This window comes from Mercenaria mercenaria, chromosome 6 (assembly GCF_021730395.1).
Source record: "Mercenaria mercenaria strain notata chromosome 6, MADL_Memer_1, whole genome shotgun sequence".
NCBI classification, from domain to species: domain Eukaryota; kingdom Metazoa; phylum Mollusca; class Bivalvia; order Venerida; family Veneridae; genus Mercenaria; species Mercenaria mercenaria.
The window spans coordinates 22,495,251-22,521,900 of record NC_069366.1 but is presented as its reverse complement, the minus strand read 5'-3'; the positions used below and the strand labels follow the sequence as shown (position 1 = coordinate 22,521,900).

Below are 26,650 nucleotides of genomic sequence, written 5' to 3'. Positions count from 1 at the left end.
TATGCAGATTTCTTATTATATATATGCCATTCCAGGAGTGGAATCCATTGCACCTCCTCCAAAATCAGTGCAGTGAATATTCCTTGTGAATTTTAAATGAGAATTCAAGTCAGTGCACATTTTGGAAGAATAACACGTTCTTATTACATTACTACAATATCAAAATAGGGCTGTCTGTTTAACTAATGCCGGTATCTACGACAGTTCAAATAAAAGTCCATCATTTGATTTGTATCTGCCTGGTATTTCCTTGGAGCATATCTGCCATCATTATAATTGAGCTGCGCCATGAGAAACCAACATAGTGGCTTTGCGACCAGCATGGATCCAGACCAGCCTGCGCATTCGCGCAGTCTGGTCAGGATCCATGCTGTTCGCTAACAGTTTCTCTAGTTCCAATAGGCTTCGAAAGCGAACAGCATGGATCCTGACCAAAAAGGTAGTAAAATCCTATTATATAAGAATATTTGAAAAAACATGAGGCCCAAATGGGCCTAAGTTGCTCACCTGAACAAAACCTTAACAATCTGACTGCTTCTAAGTAGGTTTAGTGAAAATCCCTCGAGCCGTTCATTGAAACAAAATATAATCAAAGGCCTGAAGGGCCTGAGTCGGCTAATGATTGATGTACTGACAGTATAGTCTACCAGTTTCAGTTTGTTTTTAGTTTTTTTCTTAAAATTTCATAACACAGCTCGATATTTACCCAAAATATTATATCCGGATACGATTACACTTTTCTCCAGTTTCAACAATATATTTTACAAATTGCGATGATACGAAGACATTTAGCAGCAATTGGCAGTATCCGACATTGAAGTTTACGGTTAAATTACCTCTTATTTAAATCTTTTCATAAAAAAGTTGTTTCGTTTCGTGAAAGCAGCCAAACATAGACGATCTACTTTCGATTTCAAAAACTACAAGAAAATACAATTTAATGTTTCGCCGATTTGTTTATTTCTCGAAAAATAAGAATTAAAATCATTTTTAATATCAGTAGTAACTAAACAAACCAGTAAGAGCTTCTTCTTCTGATAATTTATCTGTTTACTGACTGCAAAATTCAACCCACGCAAAGTTTATAGAAATCATACGATGCGTGTTTACGTTCAATGTGGGAGAATTAAGGCTGATCGGCTATGTTACCTAACGCATCCAGACGATTCAGATTTTGTTTTTAAAAAAGCATTGTGTGCGTTTCTGTAATATTATATACGTTTTTATACGCTTAGAAATTATTAGACATGCGTATTTGCATTATTTCTATACGTAATTTACGCTAATACGCATCTTATCTGGAGCCCTGTGGAACTATTTTTTGTCTTTCGCTGGATGTTACCCAAGCTTTGTAAGCCTGCGCAATTCTTAAAATGCACATTTATGCTTAATGAGTTACGTTCGAGTATTGCACAATTACAAGTCATAAATATGACAGATTACATCGTATATTGGTCATAGCAAAGGGAATTGACACAACTTAACTTCATTCATGCAGTGAACTGTTTGAAGTTTGAGAAATCTAATGGAACTACATCTCTTCACGTGTTATTCGGTCCATTTAGTGAATCGCTGAACAGCAAGGACTCGTCAAAAGGCTTTCAGCCTTTAGCCGACTCAAAAAAATCTATATTTTGCCGCCACGCACACAAAACCCATAATCTTCAGAAGAAATCATTTAAAGATATTTCTATTTTAACTCAAGTGGCCCTTAAAGGCCCTAGTGCCCCAACTTGAATAAATCTGAAATAATACCTTATAATGATGTTACAGACCAAGTCTGATGAAGATCCATCAAGCGATTCATGAGAAAAAGTACTTTACAGGTATTTCTATTTTTAGCTCCACTATTTGGAGAATAGGGGTGCTATTCTACTCATCCCGGTGTTGGCGTCGGCATGAGCTTTTCGGCAACCTTTGTTTTTCTTTGTTACTATTGCTTATATCTTACTGTAACTTCACATTAACATTGTTCAGCATGCAAACAAAATATGTGCAGGGGCTGGGTCAAGTTCAAGGTCACCAAGTTGTTATACATCGGTTATTTTTAAGGTTAAAGTTTTTCGGCAACCTTTGTTTTTCTGTCATATCTTTGTTACTATTGCTTATATCTTACTGTAACTTCATATAAACATTGTCCACCATACAAAGTATGTGCAGGGACTGGGCCTGTTATAACCAAGGTCAAGGTCACCAAGTTGTTATACTTGGAATAATTTTCTGACAATGTTAAATTTTTTTGATGGCTTCGTTTATAGACATATCTTTGGTACTTTAAAACTTAAAAGATAACGACTTGAATTTAAAAACATTTCTTGATAATCATCATCTGCATGTGTGGTTACAATCCCTATAACTAATTGTATTTTTGACAGAATAATGCCCTTTTCATACTTGAAAGTTTTTTGGCAATCTTCGCTTTCTGGATTCTACTTTAGTACAATATAAGATAGTGACTTGGTGTATCTTCCTTTTAAAGTAGAGGTCTCTTATTGAGACATAAATTCATTTTACTGTCAAATCGCTGATTAGTGGAGCGCGCTGTCTTACGGACAGCTCTTGTAAACTCTGAAGGCCCCTAAAAGTAGCCAAGTGCCCCCAACTGAACAAACATGGTAAATGACCTTTTAATGATGCTCCAAACTAGGTTTGATGAAGACCCATAGAAGAACTATGTTAAAGGAATTTCTGTCTTCAACTCTCTAAAATGGGCCAAGTGTCTCCAATTGAACAAATTTGTTAAAGGGACCTTATAATGATGCTACAAATCAAGTTTGATGAAGATCCATCAAGCAGTTCATGAGAAGGTCATTTAAAGACATTTCTAGTTTTAACTCTAGTGACCCCTAAAGAGGCCAAGCGCCCCCAATTGAAAAATTTTTGGAGAGGACCTTATACTGATGCTACAGACCAAGTTTGATGAAAATCCATTGAGCAGTTCATGAGTAGTGGTTAAAACGTATTTTCTATTTTTAGCTCTGGCACCCCTATTCAACAGCCTTTATAACTATTCTAAACACATTTTGCTAGTTAACTGTATGTAGAAACTGTGAATATACAAATACCCCTTCATAGGGTATTTCAACTTGATCACTGTGTGTATATTTTGTGGGATCACAACTATTTCATTTGATAGCACATATCATATATATGGTGTGTATTTTGGGTCGGAGGCCTTTGCTACATTTAATAAACTTTTGATTTGACTTGAATTGATCCTCTTAATCATGTTTGATGAAGACCAATCCAGCAGTGCATAAGAAGTTTAAGGTATTTCAAACTTTAGGGGCAAAATGCCCCCATATGTAAACAAGAGTACCGCCTAAGGGTGCCACAGCTCGTCTGCATATGCAGGACAGTATGTAAGAAATTAGTTACAGTTAAGAATTTCTAAGTACAAAAAGGGCCATAATTCTGACAAAATGCATATTAGAGTTATGGTTCTTGGCCTACACAGTCATCTATGATAAACAAGTGTGCAAAGGTTCAAAGTTGTAGCTCTTGCAGTTTTTGAGAAAAGGTGGACATAAACGATCAAGTGACAATACCTCACAGATTTTTTTTTCAAAAATCAGACTAGCTAAAAATAAAATGATGCTACAGACCAAGTCTCCATCCAGCAGTTCATGAGGTCAGAGGTGAAGTTGTTTAAAGGTATTTCTAATTTTAGCTCTAGCCGCCCATTAAAGGGGCAAAGTGCCATCTGTAAAAATTGGGAGAGGACCTTATAATGATGCTACAGACCAAGTTTGATGAAGATCCATCAAGCAGTTCATGAGAAGAAGTTCTTTAGAGGTTTTTCTATTTTAACTCCAGTGGCTCCCTAAAAAGGGCCCAAGGTGAGCCATTTGAATAAACTTCATAGAGGTCCAAGCCAGGAAGTTACTGACCAAGTTTGGTGTAATTCTGACCAGTAGTTTCAAAGTAGTTAAAATAATGAGGCAGAGACAACAAACGATGGATGACGAACGCCAGACCATCTACCTTTTTACCAATAGCTCACTATGAAAAAAGTTCAGGTGAGCTGAAAAAGGTACAACAGCAGCGTATCTTCAACTGCATTTCACATTCTGAAGAATCTCTTATATCTTCTAAATAACTCCTGTAAATATGCAAAATGGAACAATGGAGTAAAATGCTTATGACTTGTATAACTTAACCAGTACTTTATCACTAAAATACTGAAAGACTGTTTGGTTAGACAAGAAAAACACAATACATTTATCATTTTATTATCACATAAGATTCTAAACAGCAATTACAATATTATATTGTATATTCAAGTTTCATGAAGAAAACAAATTGTACATTCAAGAGCCTTTGCTAGAGCCTAGAACACTTCCTAAATGCTTCTTTTTAACAAGTATCCAAATAAGATTTTATGGTAACTTCAGCTGCTTCGTGGGGATGGTTAAACACTTGAAAAGCCCTGGTGAGTGACTACATTATTGCGCAACCATCTAATTCAAAGCTCTTCGTCCTTTCTCAACTAGAATATGCTAATGTCTTTGTTAAAAATCAAGAAATATAAATATTCCAACAGTCTGTGCAACAAATTATTCACTCGGTGAAGCTGGTTACTTCTTCAGCGCAACCTTCCTAGTTTTGAGGTATGACCACTTATGTCTCTTGTAATAATATGACGATCCTAGAAACAGTCCTATCAGAAGTATAGCCTGTAATATACAATATACATGCATGTAATACTGCAGTAAGTACAACAAGACAGTGTACCTGACTACTTAAGATCCTTCCATATAATACTACCTTATCTACTAAAGTTTTATCAAAATTATCCAACTTGAAAAAAGGTCAAAATTTTGTAAACTGGAAGTCATCAACATTAAAACCTAGTTCAGAATTCATTTCATGATTCTAAAGACTTATGAAAAGTATGAAAGCATTCAGAGTAACAGTTCCTGTGAATGTAAAAAGAGGCATTCTTCCAATAAAATGTAAGCCAGAGTTATAAAACTTGCTCTGTGAAATCATCCCATGATGCAAAATACTTGTGACGAGTTTAAAAGCATTCAATCAAGTAGTTTCTGAGAACCTGATTTCATACAATACTTTCACGAAATTTCTAAGGTAGAAAGGGGCACGAGTTTTCCAAAATATAAGCTGGTTTTGTAACTTGCCCTTGATTTTTGTTTTTGCTGGGTTTAACATAGCACTGACACAATTTAGGTCATATGGCGACTTTCCAGCTCTGATGGTGGGGGAAGACCCTAGGTGCCTGTCCATGCACGATTTCATCATGGGCTGGCACCTGAGTAGAACCACCGACTACTACTGCAGAATATGGTGTATTTACAAGCAAGTAGATTTTAAGGTTTTCAGACCCAGCAAAGAACACAAACAATATGAACTCCTCTTAGAAGGAACTGGAAATATATTGTTTTATCAAAAATTCTTAAAACCCCCAACAAAACTGGCACTGACCTTTTCTTAATTTTAACATACATATTCATGAGAATTTTAGTTTCAAAGTAATCTAATGATGTGTTTTGTTTGGGTCTCAAGTGACATACAAAGGTCACAAGGCAATATTTCCAACTCTTGGTACTTGCTGATGGCCCCAGGGGCCTCTCTGAGCAATTTTCATGCATAGGTGGGCACTTTGGTAGGACCACCAACCTTATGTAAACCAGCCAGTTGGCTTCCTCACATAAAAGAATTATAAACGTTGAACCAAAGGCAGGCTTAATGTGATTTGGAGTCAGCCATTTTAAACATTCAGCCAAAGTGGCCCTCTGAGGACAGTTAGGAACAAAACATTAATACCTTTATACTGTATTTTTTCCTGTCATCATGTTCAGGCTCTGAAGTCCAAGCAAGGAAGGTTGTTACATCCTTGGCTAACTGACTCTGAGTAGCAGGGGTTCCTGAAAACATTTTTGAATGAATGTATTTCCACAGCTTCAACTTTCACAAAAGATAAAACAATATGAGCTGTTTGCTAGCAATTTATAACTCCCAAAAAGCTATCAAATGCATAAAACTGTATCATTTAAGTGCTCTAAATACTTGACTGGCTACAATTGTCTACATATGTCACCCTCATATATGACATATGTATTTTGCTGTATGTTAACAATGGAAAATGTGAGATTGTGAGAAGACTACATCTGCTATTCAGTTACCATTATCCACTTCCAAATTGAAAAAGAGGTTCCCTTTTCCCTAACTGTAGCAGAAAAATTTCAAAAAACACAAAATATTGTATTTTAGTTACAGTTATATTTCACAAGTTTAGAAATACAGAGCTGATATTTGATTGCGGAGTGACCAGATTTCATCCACTGGTACAGACCCCTATTCCAGATGGAAAAAAGGGGCCTGTTTCACTTAAATAACTTTTTCTCAAGCCTATACCCAAAGTCCTGATGAAATGCCCTGACTCTGCAATGCAAAAGTATGAATCTCTTACACATCTATTCCACCTATATCCCACATTGCAATTATATGAGCCGCACCATGAGAAAACCAACATATTGCATTTGTGACTAGCATGGATCCAGACCTGCCTGCGCATCCACGCAGTCTGGTCAGGATCCATGCTGTTCGTTTTCAAACCCTATTGCAATTAGAGAAACTGTTAGCGAACAGCATGGATCCTGACCAGACTGTGCGGATGCCCAGGCTGGTCTAGATCCATGCTGGACGCAAATGCAATATGTGGGTTTTCTCATGGTGCAGCTCAATTATGTCATACTGTTAGAAAATGATTCAACATCATAGTGGATTTTTCTTTTAATTAAGTGTTCATATTCATTCTTACCGTCCTGATATTCAATGATTTCATTATAAAGTGCCTGAGCCATGCTGATAGCCCCACCCAGAAAGTATGGGTTATAATGCTGACCCTCTCCAAGAACGACCCCAGCAGGGGCATCTTTGTATCCTGTCAGAAGGGCAAATAGATAGTCCTGCAAAGTATGAAACAAACTGTTTTAAAAGGCCAGCATTTAACGATAAAACAAGAGCTGTCTCCATAGGATGACACATGCCCCCGATGGCACTTTGAATGAATAGTTATGGCCGATGTTAGAGTTTAGGACCTATGACCTACGGACCTGGGTCTTGCGCATGACACGTCGTCTTACTGTGGTACACATTCATGCCCAATAATTTTAAAATCCATGCATGAATGACAAAGATATGGACCTGACACGCCCATCAATGCACTATCATGAAATATGACCTTTAACGTCTAAGTGTGACCTTGAACTCTGAGCTACGGACCTGGGTCTTGCGCGCGACATGTCATCTTACTGTGGTTCACACTCATGCCAAGTTATTTGAAAATCCATCCATGGATGACAAAGATATGGACCGGACACGAATGCACTATCATGAAAAATGACCTTTAAGGTTTAAGTGTGACCTTGACCTTTGAGCTACGGACCTGGGTCTTGCGAGTGACATTCGTCTTACTGTGGTACACATTCATGCCAAGTTATTTGAAAATCCATCCATGGATGACAAAGATATGGACCGGACACGAATGCACTATCATGAAAAATGACATTTAACGTCTAAGTGTGACCTTGACCTTTGAGCTACGGACCTGGATCTTGCGCGCGACACGTTGTCTTACTGTGGTACACTCATGCCAGTTATTTGAATCATCTGGAGACAAGATTGGACCGCACGAAAATTGCGACGACCGAAGACAGACTGTTCAAAAACTATATGCCTCCCTTCGGGGCTAAAAAGATCAAACAAGAGCTGTATCCAAGAATGAATGCCGCAAAGTAAGGACACGAAAATTGCGGACAGACCGACAGACAGACGTCAAACAATGGTTAAACCTTATCGGGGGCCCTTAGAAGCAAAAAAATTATGTAATTTTAATATTCACCAAGCACAAAATGAAGAAGTGGAATAATAGATTCTTTAATAAATGGAAAGAAATAAAACAGTTTTGCAATATGATGACTTTATCATACTGGCTAATGAGAACATATATGTGGGCATTTAACCAATTCTAGATCCGTACAATGTTTAGCTTAAGGTAAGAGACCCATAATTACAATCTGCAATCAATGTAATATTCGTATGCTATTTCGGTATTCTTTGATCTCTACAAAATGCCATCAGATCTACATGCTGAGCCAGGTTCATGACCGAATAATGCCTAATTTATTGATGTGAATACGTAGTTGCATAGTAGAAATTGCCAAGTATCATCACAATTCATTACCTTAAGCCCTGGGTAATGTAAACCAGTGTCAGGTGATATTGCCTGAATTCCCCCTACATCAAAAACCATCATAACTTTCAGCATACACTTAAATTCAATCTCTTTAACAATGAAATACAAATGAAATATATACCTCTCCACCATGTCGAGCTCTTACTATGTATGTAAGATCTGGTGGCAGTGCTCCGTTGTTAGCTGCTCTTGCTGCCTCAGGATTGGCGTATGGTGCCGGCAGCTTGTCTGATAATTTTCCAGGTCTCTCAAACATCTCACCTTGATCATTCGGTCCATCTACAACCATGTTCTAAACAGAAATAAAATATAAAGTTGCATATCAAGACAATATGTACTTGCAATGCTAATGTGTCTTCTTTAGAACAGCCTGCTGAGATGACTTTAATGTAAAATGTTTCAATTTCTTACAAGACCGTATGCAGTTCTCCAACCTTGGTAATGTTATAGTCATTTGAAGCGAGTGATAAATTTACAAAAAAAACCCACTATTTCCTGAACATTTTTAGGTCTGACTTGTTAAAATCCCTTCAATAACAATCCACCATTTTGTTGTTGTTTTGTTTACTATAGTATAATTTCTGTCCAAGTGATGACCATGTAATCAACAACATTTAAACTTCAAAGTTAGAATTCTAATTTTAGCATTCTAAATTCTTATGTACAAAGACCCAACAGCCATAAACACATTAATATGAGACGTGCCATGAGAAAACCAACATAGTGGCTTTGCGACCAGCATGGATCCAGACCAGCCTGCGCAGTCTGGTCAGGATCCATGCTGTTTGCTTTTAAAGCCTATTGGAATTGGAGAAACTGTTAGCGAACAGCATTGATCCTGACCAGACTGCGCGGATGCGCAGGCTGGTCTGGATCCATGCTGGTCGCAAAGCCACTATGCTGGTTTTCTCATGGCACGGCTTATATATAAATTGACTCTGACAATAGTGATGAGCATACTTTATAACCAATCATGCTGCAAAACTAAACAGAGTGAAAAATCAGAACCAAAATAGTAGAACAAACATCCTGTAACCTTTTGCAATCCAAAACTATGCTATTCTGTTGGGACTGATTTTCTTTCAACTTTATCCCTTATCACGCTGTACATGATTGATTCTGCCTTTGCAACCAGTGTAGACCATGATCAGCCTTCACATACTGCAGTCTGATCATGATCTACACTGTTTGCCATTAAGTCAGTATCTTTTTGGTATGCACCCCTTTTAATAGTCAGTGGTACAGTCCAAATTGAAAGATGGGCAAGTTTATTTTAGAAATTAAGGGGGCTAAGGGTTAAACATACCTCTGCTGCCTCAATCTTGGCTTCATCTTCATTGAAAATAACACCAACCAGTTCTCTGTAGTGAAGATATTCCATGCTGTGACAAGCAGCACATACCTGCTTGTAAACCTCATATCCACGCCGTATTCTATAATGTATGAAAAGAAAAACGTGAAAATATAGGCTTAACCAATAAAAATAATCTTCAGACAGGGGCATTTGTATTTGTGAATGATTGACATATGAAACATTTAAAAGCCTAATGGGGGTGGGGTGAGTAATGTGTGTGGATGGGATACAAAGAGACAATATCAAGTAACAAAGAAACAAAAGAAACTGGAAGTAAAACAAGAGCACCGCCTTGCGGGTGCTGACGCTCATCTGATTTTTTTTGTATAACAGAAATATTGTCCTACCCATTATTTTCTAAGTCTAAAAAGGGCCATCATTCTTGCAAAAAGCAGGATAGAGTTATGTTTCTTGATGTACAGTGTCCACTTATGATGGTGAAAAACTGTTGCAAGTTTGTAAGCAATAGCTTTGATAGATTATGAGAAAAGTTGACTTAATCATAATATTCAACCAATAAAAGGTTTTTTCTAAGTCCAAAAGGGGCAATAATTATTGCAAAAAGCAGGATGGAGTTATGTTGCTTGCTGTACAGGGTCAGCTTATGATGCTAAACAAGAGTTGCAAGTTTTAAAGCAATAGCTTTGATAGTTTAGGATAAAAGCTGACCTAAACATAAAATTTAACCAAGAAAACTGATTTTCTAAGTCCAAAAGGGGCAATAATTCTTGCAAAAAGCAAGACGGAGTTATGTTTCTTGATGTACAGGGTCTGCTTATGATGGTGAACAAGTATTCCAAGTTTCAAAGCAATAGCTTTGATAGTTTAGGAGAAAAGTTGACCTAAACATAAAACTTAACCAAGAAATCTGATATTTTCTAAGTACAAAAGGGGCCATAAATCTTGCAAAAAGCAAGATGGAGTTATGTTTCTTTCTATACAGGGTCAGCTTATGATGGTGAACAAGTATTCCAAGTTTCAAAGCAATAGCCTTGATAGTTTAGGAGAAAAGCTGACCTAAACATAAAACTTAACCAGGCAACGCCGACGCAGACGTCGACAACCGCTCAAGTGATGACAATAACTCATCTTTTTTGTTCAAAAAATCAGATGACCTAACAAGAGCACCGCCTTGCGGGTGCTGACGCTCATCTGATTTTTTTTGTATAATAGAAATATTGTCCTACCCATGATTTTCTAAGTCTAAAAAGGATCATCATTCTTGCAAAAAGCAGGATAGAGTTATGTTTCTTGATGTACAGTGTCCAATTATGATTGTGAAAAACTGTTGCAAGTTTTAAAGCAATAGCTTTGATAGTTTATGAGAAAAGTTGCCTTAAACATAATACTCAACCAAGAAAATGATTTTCTAAGTCCAAAGGGCAATAATTATTGCAAAAAGCAGGATGGAGTTATTTTGCTTGCAGTACAGGTCAGCTTATGATGGTGAACAAGTGTTGCAAGTTTCAAAGCAATAGCTTTGATAGTTTAAGAGAAAAAGTTGACCTAAACATAAAACTTAACCAAGAAATCTGATATTTTCTAAGTCCAAAAGGGGCCATAAATCTTGCAAAAAGCAGGATGGAGTTATGTTTCTTGCTGTACAGGGTCAGCTTATGATGGTGAACAAGTGTTGCAAGTTTCAAAGCAATAGCTTTGATAGTTTAGGAGAAAAGTTGACCTAAACATAAAACTTAACCAAGAAAACTGATTTTCTAAGTCCAAAAGGGGCAATAATTCTTGCAAAAAGCAAGATGGAGTTATGTTTCTTGATGTACAGGGTCTGCTTATGATGGTGAACAAGTATTCCAAGTTTCAAAGCAATAGCTTTGATAGTTTATGAGAAAAGTTGACCTAAACATAAAACTTAACCAAGAAATCTGATATTTTCTAAGTACAAAAGGGGCCATAAATCTTGCAAAAAGCAAGATGGAGTTATGTTTCTTGCTATACAGGGTCAGCTTATGATGGTGAACAAGTCTTCCAAGTTTCAAAGCAATAGCTTTGATAGTTTAGGAGAAAAGCTGACCTAAACATAAAACTTAACCAGGCAACGCCGACGCAGACGCCGACGCCGACAACCACTCAAGTGATGACAATAACTCATCATTTTTTTTCAAAAAATCAGATGAGCTAAAAATGATATGTGTGTATAAGGGGAGCGGGGAGTCAGATACACAGATGTATGAGAAGTAATGAGAAGTATTTCAATATTCCCCCTACCACTTCACAGCAGGATGTAACAAAATACAAGGGGGCCAAGATGGCCCTAGGCCGCTCACCTGACTAACAAACAATAACAGTGTAAACATGTTTTACCTAGTGATTTCATTGAGACAAATATTCCGACCAATTTTCATTCAGATTGGACCAAAAAACGTGACCTCTTGAGTGTAAACAAGCTTATTCTTTGATCTGACCTGGTGACCTAGTTTTTGACCCTACATGATCCAGAAAAAAATTCATACGATATTTCATGCAGACAAACATTCTTACCAAGTTTCATGCACATCAAATGAACAAGAGTGTTAACAGCTTTTCCTTTAATTTGACCGGGTGACCTAGTTTTTGACCCCATATGACCAACTTAGCCTAGGAATCATTAAGATTTGCATTCTGACCAAGTTTCATGAAGATAGGGTTATAAATGTGGCCTCAAGAGTGTTAATAAGCTTTTCCTTTGATTTCACTGGGTAACCTAGTTTTTGACCAAGTTTCATGAAGATAGGGTCATAAATGTGGCCTCTAGGTTGTTGTAAGCTCTTTGATTTGACCTGATGACCTAGTTTTTAACCCAACATGACCCAGTTTCGATCCAGGCCTAGAGATCATCAAGATAATCATTCTGTGCAAGTTTGTATCAAATCAAAGCATAAATGAAACAAACCTCTATATGGCTGAAAGGGCCAAAATAAAAAATTTTGCCCCTTTCAGGGGCATGACTCTAGAACCCATATCGGAATCTAGGCAGTTTTCGAAAGGAACTGAGATCTTATTGTGACTTAAGTTGTGTGAAAGTGTGATTAAAATCAAGTTTAAAATGTCATTTCTATTGTGTTCATGAGGTAAAAATTAACAAATTTTGGCTCTTTCAGGAGTAAATCAAGGGCCATAACTCCGGACCCTATGATTGGATCTGACAGATTCATCATGGAATCCAAGATTTATTTTTGTTGAAGACATTTTGCAAGTTTGTATCAAATCAAATCATAAATGAAGTCTCTATATGGCTGCAAAAGCCAAAATAGCAAATTTTGGCCCTTTAAGGGCCCATAACTCTTGAACCCATGATGGGATCTGGCCAGTTTTCAAAAGGAACTGAGATATTACGCCAATACAAGTTGTGTGCAAATTTGATTAAAGTTGATTGCAAAATGTGGTCTCTAGTTTTCACAAGCAAAAATTGTAAATTTAACTCTGGAACCCATGAAGGGATCTGGCCAGGTTTCGAAAGGAACTGAGATAGTATGCCAATACAAGTTGTGTGCAAGTTTGATTAAAGTTGACTGCAAAATGTGGTTTCTTATGTTCACAAGCCAAAAATAGCAAATTTTGGCCCTTTAAGGGGCCAAATCTCTGGAACACATGATGGGATCTGACCAGTTTTTGGAAGGAAGCAAGATATTATGCCAATACAAGTTGTGTGCAAGTTTGATTAAAATTGATTGCAAAATGTGGTCTGTATCATGTTCACAAGAAATTGTGAACGGACGACAGACAGACAACGAACGAAATGCTACCACATGACCCCATCATCCTTAGATCTGCCCTCTCCCTATGTAGTTAAGTGGGTGGGCATGAAGATTGAAATTCAATTTGCAGAAAGTGGTGTAATTTCATCAAAACAAGAGGACCATGATGGTCCTGAATCGCTCACCTCTTCCCACATGACCCAGTTTTGAGTATGAAGTCATTTTTTCTATTATTTGACATAGTGACCTAGTTTTTGAGCTCATGTGACCCAGTTTTGAACTTGACCTAGATATTATCAAGATAAAAATTCTGACCAATTTTCAAGAAGATCCATTGAAAAATATGGTCTCTAGAGAGGTCACAAGGTTTTTCTATTATTTGACCTATTGACCTAGTTTTCGAAGGTACGTGACCCTGTTTTGAATTTTACCTAGATATCATCAAGGTGAACATTCTCACTAATTTTCATGAAGATCTCATGAAAAATATGGCCTCTAGAGAGGTCACAAGGTTTTTCTATTTTTATACCTACTGGCCTAGTTTTTGACCGCACGTGACCCAGTTTCGAAACTGACCTAGATATCATCAAGGTGAACATTCAGATCAATTTTCATGAAGATCCATTGAAAAATATGGCCTCTAGAGAGGTCAAAAGATTTTTCTAATTTTAGACCTACTGACCTAGTTTTTGACCGCAGTTGACCCAGTTTCAAACTTGACCTAGATATCATCAAGATGAAAATTCAGACCAACTTTCATACAGATCCCATGAAAAGTATGGCCTTTAGAGAGGTCACAAGGTTTTTTTATTATTTGACCTACTGACCAAGTTTTTTAAGGCACGTGACCCAGTTTCAAACTTGAACTAGATATCATCAAGGTGAACATTCTGACCAATTTTTATGGAGATCCATTCACAAGTATTGCCTCTAGAGAGGTCACAAGGTTTTTCTATTTTTAGACCTACTGACCTAGTTTTTGACCGCACATGACCCTGTTTCGAACTTGACCTAGATATCATCAAGATGAACATTCAGACCAACTTTCATACAGATCCCATGAAAAATATGGCCTCTAGAGAGGTCACAAGGTTTTTCTATTATTTGACCTACTGACCTAGTTTTTGATGGCACGTGACCCACTTTCAAAAATGACTTAGATATCATAAAGATGAACATTCAGACCAACTTTCATACAGATCCCATGAAAAATATGGCCTCTAGAGAGGTCACAAGGTTTTTCTATTATTTGACCTACTGACCTAGTTTTTGAGGGCACGTGACCCACTTTCGAACTTGACCTAGATATCATCAAGGTAAACATTCTGACCAATTTTCATGAATATTTCATGAAATATATGGCCTCTAGAGAGGTCACAAGGTTTTTCTATTTTTAGACCTACTGACCTAGTTTTTGACTGCACGTGACCCAGTTTCGAACTAGACCTAGATATCATCAAGATGAACATTGAGATCAACTTTCATACAGATCCCATGAAAAATGTGGCCTTTAGAGAGGTCACAAGGTTTTTCTATTATTTGACCTACTGACCTAGTTTTTGAAGGCACGTGACCCAGTTTCGAACTTGACCTAGATATCATCTAGATGAACGTTCTGACCAATTTTCATGAAGATCTTGTGAAATATATGGCCTCTAGAGAGGTCACAAGGTTTTTCTATTTTTAGACCTACTGACCTAGTGTTTGATGGCACGTGACCCAGTTTCGAACTTGAACTAGATATCATCAAGATGAACATTCAGACCAACTTTCATACAGATCCCATGAAAAATATGGCCTTAAGAGAGGTCACAAGGTTTTTCTATTATTTGACCTACTGACCTAGTTTTTGACGGAACGTGACCCACTTTCGAAAATGACCTAGATATCATAAAGATGAACATTCAGACCAACTTTCATACAGATCCCATGAAAAATATGGCCTCTAGAGAGGTCACAAGGTTTTTCTATTATTTGACCTACTGACATAGTTTTTAAGGGCACGTGACCCACTTTCGAACTTGACCTAGATATCATCAAGGTAAACATTCTGACCAATTTTCATGAAGATCTCATGAAATATATGGCCTCTAGAGAGGTCACAAGGTTTTTCTATTTTTAGACCTACTGACCTAGTTTTTGACTGCACGTGACCCAGTTTCGAACTAGACCTAGATATCATCAAGATGAACATTGAGATCAACTTTCATACAGATCCCATACAAAATGTGGCCTTTAGAGAGGTCACAAGGTTTTTCTATTATTTGACCTACTGACCTAGTTTTTGAAGGCACGTGACCCAGTTTCGAACTTGACCTAGATATCATCAAGATGAACGTTCTGACCAATTTTCATGAAGATCTTGTGAAATATATGGCCTCTAGAGAGGTCACAAGGTTTTTCTATTTTAAGACCTACTGACCTAGTTTTTGAGGGCACGTGACCCACTTTCGAACTTGACCTAGATATCATCAAGGTGAACATTCTGACCAATTCTCATGAAGATCTTGTGAAATATATGGCCTCTAGAGAGGTCACAAGGTTTTTCTATTTTTAGACCTACTGACCTAGTTTTTGAAGGCACGTGACCCAGTTTCGAACTTGACCTAGATATCATCAAGATGAACATTCTGACCAACTTTCATAAAGATCCCATGAAAAATGTGACCTCTAGAGTGGTCACAAGCAAAAGTTTACGGACGGACGGACGGATGCACGCACGGACATTCCTACAGATGGACCTTTACTGGGTATTTCTTTTGTTAAAAAGTACCCAATATGCTACAAAAAGTACCCAATAAACACTACGGAATGAATAGAATTTATCGTTACCTATTGTTCTCTATACCCAACAACTGTTCATTCGTGGGCTCGGACGCACGGACGACGGACACCGCGCGATCACAAAAGCTCACCTTGTCACTTTGTGACAGGTGAGCTAAAAATAGCAAGAGATACTGAACCTATATCATTCAGTTGGTATTATCATGCAAAGAAGTGTGTGAGCCACTGACATTTCATTCAGTTGTGATGTGTAGATACTGAGTTATTAACTTGTTGGCAGATTAGTACATTGTTAAAAAACATATAATTATGGCTGGCAATGCCTGGCGTAACTTCCCAGTTGTTTTTTTTGTCAGGGCCAATCTGGTGCCAGAGTTCACTCCAACTCACAATTGCAAATAATGTTTCTTACCCAAATTTCAAAACTAAAATTCTCATAAATATTTTTTTTGCTATATTTTTCAGCCAAGACTGTCCCTATGAAACTTAATGCATTACTTAAATCTTAAATGTAAAATTTCAATGAACAAGCCTGTTGCCAAGCAATAAAAGTCCCCTGTTGGAAGGGACAAAATAAAATGATTCTGGTACTCTACATACTGTTTTCTATTTATGTCCAAGGTTTCATGATAAAAATCTCTTATAGTTTTTATAGAATCCATCAATTGAGACTAACTGAAGGACAGACAGATTGACAGACATAGAAAATGAAATAATATGTATGTTCTCCACACTCTCTTCTACCTATTTACCATTTCATGAAAGAATCTCTTGTACTATTTAAGTTATATTTCTTGGACTACCTGTTGCCATAGCAATCACATTTGTCCCCATAGCAACAAAATAAAAGGTGGTGCACATTTTCCATATTGCAGTCTATCTATGTTATTAAGTTTAAAAAAAAAAGCCTCATTTACTTTTAAAGTTATCACAGAACTTTTTCTTTCATAGCAATGAATGAAAAGATGTGCATATTCTCCATTTTGTCTTGTATCAATGTACCAAGCTTCATAAAATAAATGTTTTTTACTTTTAAAGTTATCGCAGGATCCCACTTTGCGTAACTGACTGACTTCTGTCAAGGCAAGCTAAAATGGGGCATAATTTCACTCAAACGAAAGCAAAAGTTATAAAACCTATAATTGAGCTGCACCATGAGAAAATCAACATAGTGCATTTGCAGCCAGCACGGATCCAGACCAGCCTGCGCGGATGTCAAGATCCGTGCTGTTCGCTTTCAAAACCTATTGCAATAAGAGAAACATTAGCGAACAGTATGGATCCTGACCAGACAGCACCGATGTGCAGGCTGGTCTGGATCCATGCTGGTCGCAAATGCACTATGTTGATTTTCTCATGGTGTGGCTCGTATCATTCAGCTGGTATTATCATGGGGAAGGTTTATATCAAGAAGTTTCATTCAGTTGAGATGAGATTATGAGCAAGGTGTTTACATGCAATACTGATGCCTGGGCTATGAAAGTGAGCTCAAAAATATATATATAACTTACGAGTCATGATCATAAGATTTGAACCACCCTTTATGTGACCATGGATAATGTGGTGGATGAAGGACGAGATCTGCTGCCTGTACTGAAGAGTTCAAGGCCACCAAGAAGCCCACTCCACCTGCCGTTACAGCTCCAGCTGCAGCCAATGCCTACACAATACATAGTACAGTATCTATCATTACATAACTTAACTATTTTTACATTTGGATTAAAGGTACATGTATACTAGACCCAAATTTCATATAAAATTTTAAATCATGGACAAATACTACATAATTATAGTTTATGTTAACATAAATTAACAAGTTTATGTGTATTAACTAGTATTAAGTATAGGTTAGTGTTTATTAAATAATGTGTATTTACGAAGTTTAATCAGCTACGAGCGGCACGCTGATTAAGTTTTGTAAATGCACATTAATAAACACTAACCTATTTAGTGTTTGAAATTATTTTTTGTTTTCAGATGACGTCAGAGCAAATAAAATCAATAACACACCTCTTGTCCCTTCCATACACACGACTAACCTGTCTAATAAACGACTGCAAGTTAATGCTGATTTACTAAAATAAATTTCCTGAAAATTTAAAAAGTACTGTAATGCCATTGGACAAAAAATAATTTCAAACACTCACAGTACTATGCACTAGGTTAAAACAGTACACACTGTATACATGTACAGATAAACAAAGTATAAATGTGTACTACCACTAAATAACTGGCTGTTCTTTTAACAATCAACTGTTACTGCATGACATTTATGAATGTAGCTCTATTATATATATGCAAACATAACTGACATATTCAGTAAAGTTAAATTGTATACAACTGATGAGGTTTACATACATTTTTGAAGTCAATATCTAAAGATATAATATTTTAGTCAAAGATGATCATTGGATATATCTAAGAGAAAGACATGAAGTTGCACATCTGATCTATAGTCTTTGACCTAAAGGGTTTTTTTTCTATTTTAAACTCTAGTGACCCCTAATGGCAGTGATGCATTATGCTTTCATTAACCTAAATAAGATTTATCTAAGACATTGTTTATTTAAAGGTCCATTACTAAGGGGAAGTGAGTTGGCAATTTTTTTCATAGCCAGTGCATAGACTTTTGCAAGACACTAAATAATGAAGATTGGCAGGTCAAAATTTACAGAAGGTCTTTGGAACTCAAAGAAATGTATGTGTATTATGTTGAAATTTCAATGAATCGACAGAATGACCCCCCAGGTCTTTTTAACTTTCTTCATACTTCATAGAAAAATAATTGTACATATACTTCGATTTATTTCGAATTTCTACATACCAACTTTCATTTTCCAATAAAATGAAATAGTTTCTGTGCTTTTTAAAAGAAATTAAAATGTTCACTTTCCTTAGTATTGGACCTTTAAGTAAAAATGTTGATGCTGGATGCATAGAAGAGCTAAAAACATAATGTCCTATTGGTCTTTTAAAATTTTCTGATGTGAAACGCCAAGGTCAAAATTCTTGAAGCTCAGCAGTTTATAAGGGCAATTAGTACTAATTTCATTTTAAAAATATTAGTATTAGTAGCAATAAACAATAAATTCATTTCTTAACTATTTTGTGGTTTCAACAATTTTCTGTCATTCTCCAAACATTGCTACATGTATTGTAACTGTTCCAAAATGTAGAGCATTTAATTTCTTTTTGTTGGCTTTAACGTCACACTGACAAACTTGTAGGTCATATCCTTAGGAAGGCCAGCACATAATTATGCAATCTCGCCAGGCATATGTATGTTTTTGACAACACAGAAAATGACGTCACTCGACCTTCAGCTATTGAAAGTAGAAATGCTAAACTTGAAAACTAAAGCCGCATTTTGATTCGTAGATAGTCAGGGGTCATGCGCAGGGGTCACCACGTCTAAATGTATGCGCGTGGACTTCTTTTTTTTTTTTGCTATTGGGGAGCCAATTTTCAGCACTTTATTACAAATTGAAATTACCTGGGCTTTAGTACAGCATGTCAGCTTTTAATCTATGAAAAAATATTTGAGCTCTGGATAAACAGAAATCCCACAGGTGTCCGTAACGGACCAAGGGTACATTGATAATTTTGGAACTTCATCAAATCACTCAAAATGTCATTTTTGATGTTGTCTGAGAGTGTCAGTATATGCCTCAGATGTAAGATATAACTGTATTTGAGAGCTGCAGACCTAGACATTTCAGAAATATTTTCAAAATAAATTTCGTGTAATAAATGTTGTTTCTACGGAAGCGTGAAAAGGCCATCAGACGCCAATACGTTTTAGTACATTAAGGCTGCGGAAAGGATATACAGATTTCCTAAAATGCATTTTAGTTTAGCCATTTTTGTCTCAAACGTCAGTTTTTGTACAGACGTGTTAAAAAAATGTCGAAAAAGCACTGATTTTTAGATAAAAAATGATTTCTCTAATAACCTTAGGATGGCCAGCACATATTTATGCAATCTCGCCAGGCATATGTATGTTTTTGACAACACAGAAAATGATGTCACTCGACCTTCAGCTACTTCCAGAAGTAAATAAAATGAAAGTAGAAATGCTAAACTTGAAAACGAAAGCCGCATTTTGATTCGTAGATAGTCAGGGGTCACGCGCAGGGGTCACCCCATCTAAATGTATGCGCGTAGACTTCTTTTTTTTTTGCTATTGGGGAGCCAATTTTCAGCACTTTATTACGAATTAAAATTACCTGGGCTTTAGTACAGCATGTCAGCTTTTAATCTATGAAAAAATATTTGAGCTCTGGATAAACAGAAATCCCACAGGGGTCCGTAACGGACCAAGGGTACATTGATAATTTTGGAACTTCATCAAATCGCCCAAAATGTCATTTTTAATGTTGTCTGAGAGTGTCAGTATATGCCTCAGATGTAAGATATAACCGTATTTGAGAGCTGCAGACCTAGACATTTCAGAAATATTTTCAAAATAAATTTCGTGTAATAAATGTTGTTTCTACGGAAGCGTGAAAAGGCCATCAGACGCCAATACGTTTTAGTACATTAAGGCTGCGGAAAGGATATACAGATTTCCTAAAATGCATTTTAGTTTAGCCATTTTTGTCTCAAACGTCAGTTTTTGTACAGACGTGTTAAAAAAATGTCGAAAAAGCACTGATTTTTAGATAAAAAATGATTTCTCTAATAACCTTAGGATGGCCAGCACATATTTATGCAATCTCGCCAGACATATGTATGTTTTTGACAACACAGAAAATGATGTCACTCGACCTTCAGCTACTTCCAGAAGTAAATAAAATGAAAGTAGAAATGCTAAACTTGAAAACGAAAGCCGCATTTTGATTCGTAGATAGTCAGGGGTCACGCGCAGGGGTCACCCCATCTAAATGTATGCGCGTAGACTTCTTTTTTTTTTGCTATTGGGGAGCCAATTTTCAGCACTTTATTACGAATTAAAATTACCTGGGCTTTAGTACAGCATGTCAGCTTTTAATCTATGAAAAAATATTTGAGCTCTGGATAAACAGAAATCCCACAGGGGTCCGTAACGGACCAAGGGTACATTGATAATTTTGGAACTTCATCAAATCGCCCAAAATGTCATTTTTAATGTTGTCTGAGAGTGTCAGTATATGCCTCAGATGTAAGATATAACCGTATTTGAGAGCTGCAGACCTAGACATTTCAGAAATATTTTCAAAATAAGTTTCGTGTAATAAATGTTGTTTCTACGGAAGCGTTAAAGGGCCATCAGATGCTAATACGTTTAAGTATGTTAAGGCTGCGGAAAGGATATATAGCAATTTTCCAGTTCTTTATGGTAGCAGATGGCCAGCAATGTGTAGAACCGCTGACATTCCGCATGCATTACAGACTCTTCTTACCTCAAGCAAGGTTTGAACCTACAGCTGTGAAGGTCAAGTGATTCAGAGAAAGCAACCTTAACCAATTGGCTACAGAGGCCCCAGGTGTGTAGTAAGGATATTTTAGGAAATAGTTACAGCTGTAAATAATCAATGCAGGAACATATTCCCCCTGTTCAATTTCACCAAAGCCAACAAAAATTCCTTATTAATTTTGTTAAATAAAACAATTCATACAAAATGTACATTTCTATCAAAATATTAATACATGTATAAATTATAATTAATTTCTGCTTGATATACCGGACCAGTAAGGCAGTAACAGATGTAGCTTTTTTGCAAGATTCATACAATGTACATACACCTTACATCAGTCTTAAGATCTTTAAAGGTGGTGATAGAATCTTATATAATTCTAGAAGTATTTTTAATAATGTAAAATGTTTTGGCTAAAATATATTTACTAGTACCCCTGTGCAAAAATCAGGCAAATCCTAATATCGCAAAAAAAAAATTTCTGCAATTTTTGAAAAGTAAAAACTATCAGATTTTCAACACGGAAATCATCCTAGCGGACGGAATTAACATTCAAACACTGTTGCCTTTCCCTTTAACCCTAACTTAAGTTATTTGGAAGTGGTATTTTTTCCATTTTTGCCAATGTGAAAAGAGGAGGACTTTGTCTTTTATAATGTAGAACTGTAATGGATTTAATCATTTTCTTGTAGAAGCACTAGCACTTAATTTCATATAACATGCATTACATATTTTACTTACAACTTTCTTCCCAGCCGACATGCTTTTATATGACAGAAGTCTGACCTGAAACACATGAAAAAAACTTGTTAAGTGTGGGGACATGACCTATTACCAAGTAATAAGAATAAATCTGTATCTACCAGAAAATTCTTTTCCTCAAAATAATACCCACTTACTTTCAAGGAAGTTAAATTTTATAGGTGTCTGGTAATCAGACCAAAAACATTTAAATTAATAATTCATACATGTAAGCAAGCTAATTACTGGAAGCCTAGAAAATCTCTTGAGGACTGACTAGACCCTTAGATTTTCTTCGCGCAATGAACATTTCCCACTCCGGCAGCTACATGTAGTCTAGAAAATACTTTTTATTAGCGCAAACTAGAATTCATGAGCGGACGTTATGACTGGAAACAATCTGGATTAAAGGCTGCTATTGACAGTGTTAGGGATTGAACCAGTACATACACTGTTTTTGACAAGCAATGGAAACCTGTGAATTGTCATTTTTGTTCCAAATCTAACATTATTGTTTTCAATACATATAATTTATCATAAACTTACTGAAAATCCATTGAATGTGTTTGTGTGGTATAAACAATATTTCATTGTACGGCTTTGATTTGCGTTTAATATAATTACATGTAATTGTTCCCTTGTATCTCTTTATTGTCCAAACAAACAATGCATTGTTGCAAAAATTAATGGGCTCGCATTATGTGTGAAAAACACATTATTTGGTAACTATGATCGAATCACTGTTATCAAGTGTGTTGGTATTTAAACATACATGTATTTTACTTGTCGAACAGAACAGGACATATCATACAAACAACATACACATACATAAAACAAGCTTTTCATATTGACAAATTGAATTAAAATGTTTCATGTTTGAGAAATTTGGGGTATAAAATTTCGCTGAACACATGAATTTGTGGGCGTCCAGCCTGTGCAAATGCGCGGAAATTAGGATATCGCGAATAAATTTACACATACAGTAATAGAACACATGGAACATATGTTAGACAGGGCTAGATGCCTTGAGTTACCAGACGACTTGAACACTGACTATGACTAACAATTCTTATGGATGACTCCAATAACTATTCTTTGAATACCGAGCTAAAAAGTATGTATTTCCAAGTTCTAAACTTGAAATTCTCAAGTGATTTTAACTAACATGATTTTTACTGTTTTACAACAATTTTGTTACTTTGCATGACAACTTTCAAATTGATTAATTAAGTTTATAATTTACAGTTGAACAATAAATAAAATGTCTTTCAATATTTGTAAATATTACACCTAAGAAATATACCGATACTTTTATAAATAATAATCATGCAAGTGTACTCATATTCAATAAGCCATTTAGTTCTGAACTTAAATTTGGGTGTTTCAGCATCACTAACATTATCATTCTTAGAATGTTTGGTCGGTGTACCACACACGCTGTCATTAGAACGTTTCTGACCACCTAAAAATCCTAAATCAAATCTTTGAGCCATAGTGTCACTAAATACTCAAGAAAAGTTCATAAAAGCACAAAATTAGAACTTTTTCAAAACATAACTCAAGTCTGAATGTTTTCGAGAACTAAACAGAAATGAACCTAATTTTTGTGTCTGGATAATAACGGTACGAAAATGTGCTTAAAATAACAATCGAATATGAGTAAATGTATTGAATTCAGAAAAAATGCAAAGATCAGAATTGTTGTCCAGATGTTTTCTCCAAATTATCGAACCAACAAACCTTTCATTACTGTCACCTATCTTTCATTGTACCCCCTCATTAACAAGTGGTACAAACACAATAACAGGCTGCTCTTTTACACATTGTTTATTAATTAGCTTTTACACATTGATCAAGAAACACCTTTAATAATGGGGACATTATTTTCAGGGTTCTGCCTAGGTTCAGAATTTAGGGAGAAGTGACTTTTCCCTCCAAGCAATTTTGGGAGAAATTTGGGGAAGAGAGGGAGAAGTGACAAACATGGATGAAACGACAGTCACACTGGTACCGTTTTCGCCAAACTTCTAACAAATTTTTTTCCAGATATCTGGGATGGTACCAGTTCCGGTAAAATGGGCACAAATGCATCGTATATTAAAGATTTGAGGAAAAAAGAACTGATGTATTGTTACTAATAGCAGTGGTTGGGGCAGCAGTGTGATACTCAACAACAAAGGTTTGGGGATGACATTTTGTACATCTGGTGCTGAAAGATAAAATATTTGATGTTAGCCCTACTCGTTCAAGTTATCATGCTGTCCCGAAACGTCCTATTATTTGAAATAATTTGGTGTGTAAGAATAGAAATAAAAATCTCAACATGAAGAATGACCAAAAGAAGAATACAAAAAACCTGCATTCACTTCATGCTTATCCTAATATTTTTAGTTGCGAAACTATCGTCTAGTAGTTTACTGAATGTCTACTACTTGTATTGAACGTAAACAACTAAATTTTATCATCTGTGTTGCCACGAGGTATACTAGTATAGTATTTATAGTTTAGACTGCTTGAAAATGACAGGACTGATGGGAATGCATATTATTTAATAACTTCCCCATAATTACTCAAAGCTTTTGCTGATAATCAAAGCAACTCGTAAATTTTTTCTTGCTTCTGATGAAAAAAACAAAGTGGTGCTACGTCCTTTGATCATCGCTACAAACAAATTTAAACCGGAAAATAAATAAACCTTAGATCTACTTGTCTAATTGAATGCTGCTAGTGGCTATCCACATAAACCTGTCCTTAATTTGTTTAATTATAATCCACTATCAAAACAAGATCAACATAACGGCATAACTTTAGCACCTTCAGTACATAATTATGTTTTCACAGCAGCGAAATTACAAGGGCATGAACAATGCAACCGTGGAGCTATGGCTAATCAGTATTGAATTCCAAAGGTCTCGGCTGGTGAACTTGGGGTTAAAAGTTATTTGTCATCCGACAGAGCGTGAACATGAGAGAATCGCCAATCTCACTGGATGATTGGCTATATCGCTTCGGGTCACGAGAGTCGTTATGGGTGAAAATTTATGATACTGGTTTTTCAAAAATGGTGGCAAATTCGAAATCACTTTGACGTGCAAATAAGGCGGGCCCAATAAGGCAAAGTTTTAGCGGACAAAGCGAAGAAGTCACCCAAATTGCCCTCTTAGGCTGATCTCTAATTGTAATAAATAAAAACTTCAGATGACCATGTCAGTCGGCACGTGGTGTGATTGACATTTGTCAGTGGCTAATTAATATACGACGCTCCGCCTTATGCCATACTGGTGGAGAACAATAATTAAATTCACCACAAATTTGATTGACAAGGGGCAGAACTTTTGAACAAGAGACGCATCAAAGAAAATTTCCCGGGTCATATACTAGTTTTCTTGATTTTTGCAGGTCAAAACATGTAACCTCAGGTCTACTGTACACTCTGCAAGCAGCCAACTTTTCCAGTGTCCATTATAACAGATTCTAAAATCTCATCCGTATTGAGGCATCCAGTAACCAGGTAACAGGACCACTATACCTTTTTTGCCCCTAAGCAGATTGTCATCCTTTAGAACAAGCGTTATCAAATGCAAGATCTCTGTTTACTATATTAATATGTTTCCAATACCACAGCACTTACTAGTTATCTATTTAGTGCTGTGGTATTGGAAACATTGTAAAAAATATGGTAAAAAGATAAATTAGTTACCTATTTTATCTTTCTACCATATTTTTTACATCCAAAAGAAAAAAATTCACGGGGAATATCCAACAACAGTTCAAAAGGTAAACTTACATTCATAGTTCTTAGTATGTCTCTGCTGATTCAATATGCCACACAATTTACGTAAGCGTTACCTACCACGGAGTAAACACTATTTACATAACTATCTTCTACAGGAGAAAACTGGGCCGGGGAAAACTCTTTCAAGGGCAAATGTTTGGAGCACTAAAATTTCGAAAGTAACAAATTACTGATAAATCCATGTGAGGGAATATATTTTCTCAGTTATTTTTAAAAGATCTGTCTTAAATCTGAACTTACATTATGACTCTGTGCAGTGCCAGACACTTTTAAAAGTGCTTCTTTGGTTGCACGTCCGACCAGAGCGGCCATTTTCGTAGTTTACTGTACGGATCCAACCGATATGCGCAACAACAATGGTAGGTATAACACCTCTAAATTTAACGTGTATGGATCTGTCATGTGTTGCATTTATAATCATAGTATGTTCCACTGATCTGTCTAGCAATACAGTTAATATGTAGTATAAACAGGTTGAAGAGTCCAGCATGATAATTTTTCTTGTATTTGAATATCTAAAAAAAAAGTGTACAGTAAGTAATATGAGTATTACTTACTTAGACATACTTAGACGAATTCTGGAATAAGGTCCCCAGTCTCTGACTCCAACTCTTCAGTGTCTTTCTTGTATCCGGTTGTGATTTCTGCTTCATAGTTATAAACAATTTC

At 36.2% G+C, this 26,650-nt stretch overlaps 1 protein-coding gene across 1 annotated transcript; it reads right to left on the bottom strand.

Moving 5' to 3' along the window:
• Positions 1–4,216: 4,216 nt before the first annotated feature.
• On the bottom strand, positions 4,217–26,333 carry LOC123549427 (cytochrome c1, heme protein, mitochondrial-like). Its single transcript, XM_045337527.2, has 8 exons — positions 26,222–26,333; positions 22,186–22,230; positions 17,560–17,708; positions 9,525–9,651; positions 8,340–8,510; positions 6,782–6,929; positions 5,785–5,885; positions 4,217–4,676 (listed from the first exon to the last, which is right to left on the bottom strand). The coding sequence occupies exons 1-8, from the start codon at positions 26,291–26,293 to the stop codon at positions 4,578–4,580; spliced, it is 912 nt and encodes a 303-aa protein (XP_045193462.2). The 5' UTR covers positions 26,294–26,333; the 3' UTR covers positions 4,217–4,577.
• Positions 26,334–26,650: the final 317 nt, after the last annotated feature.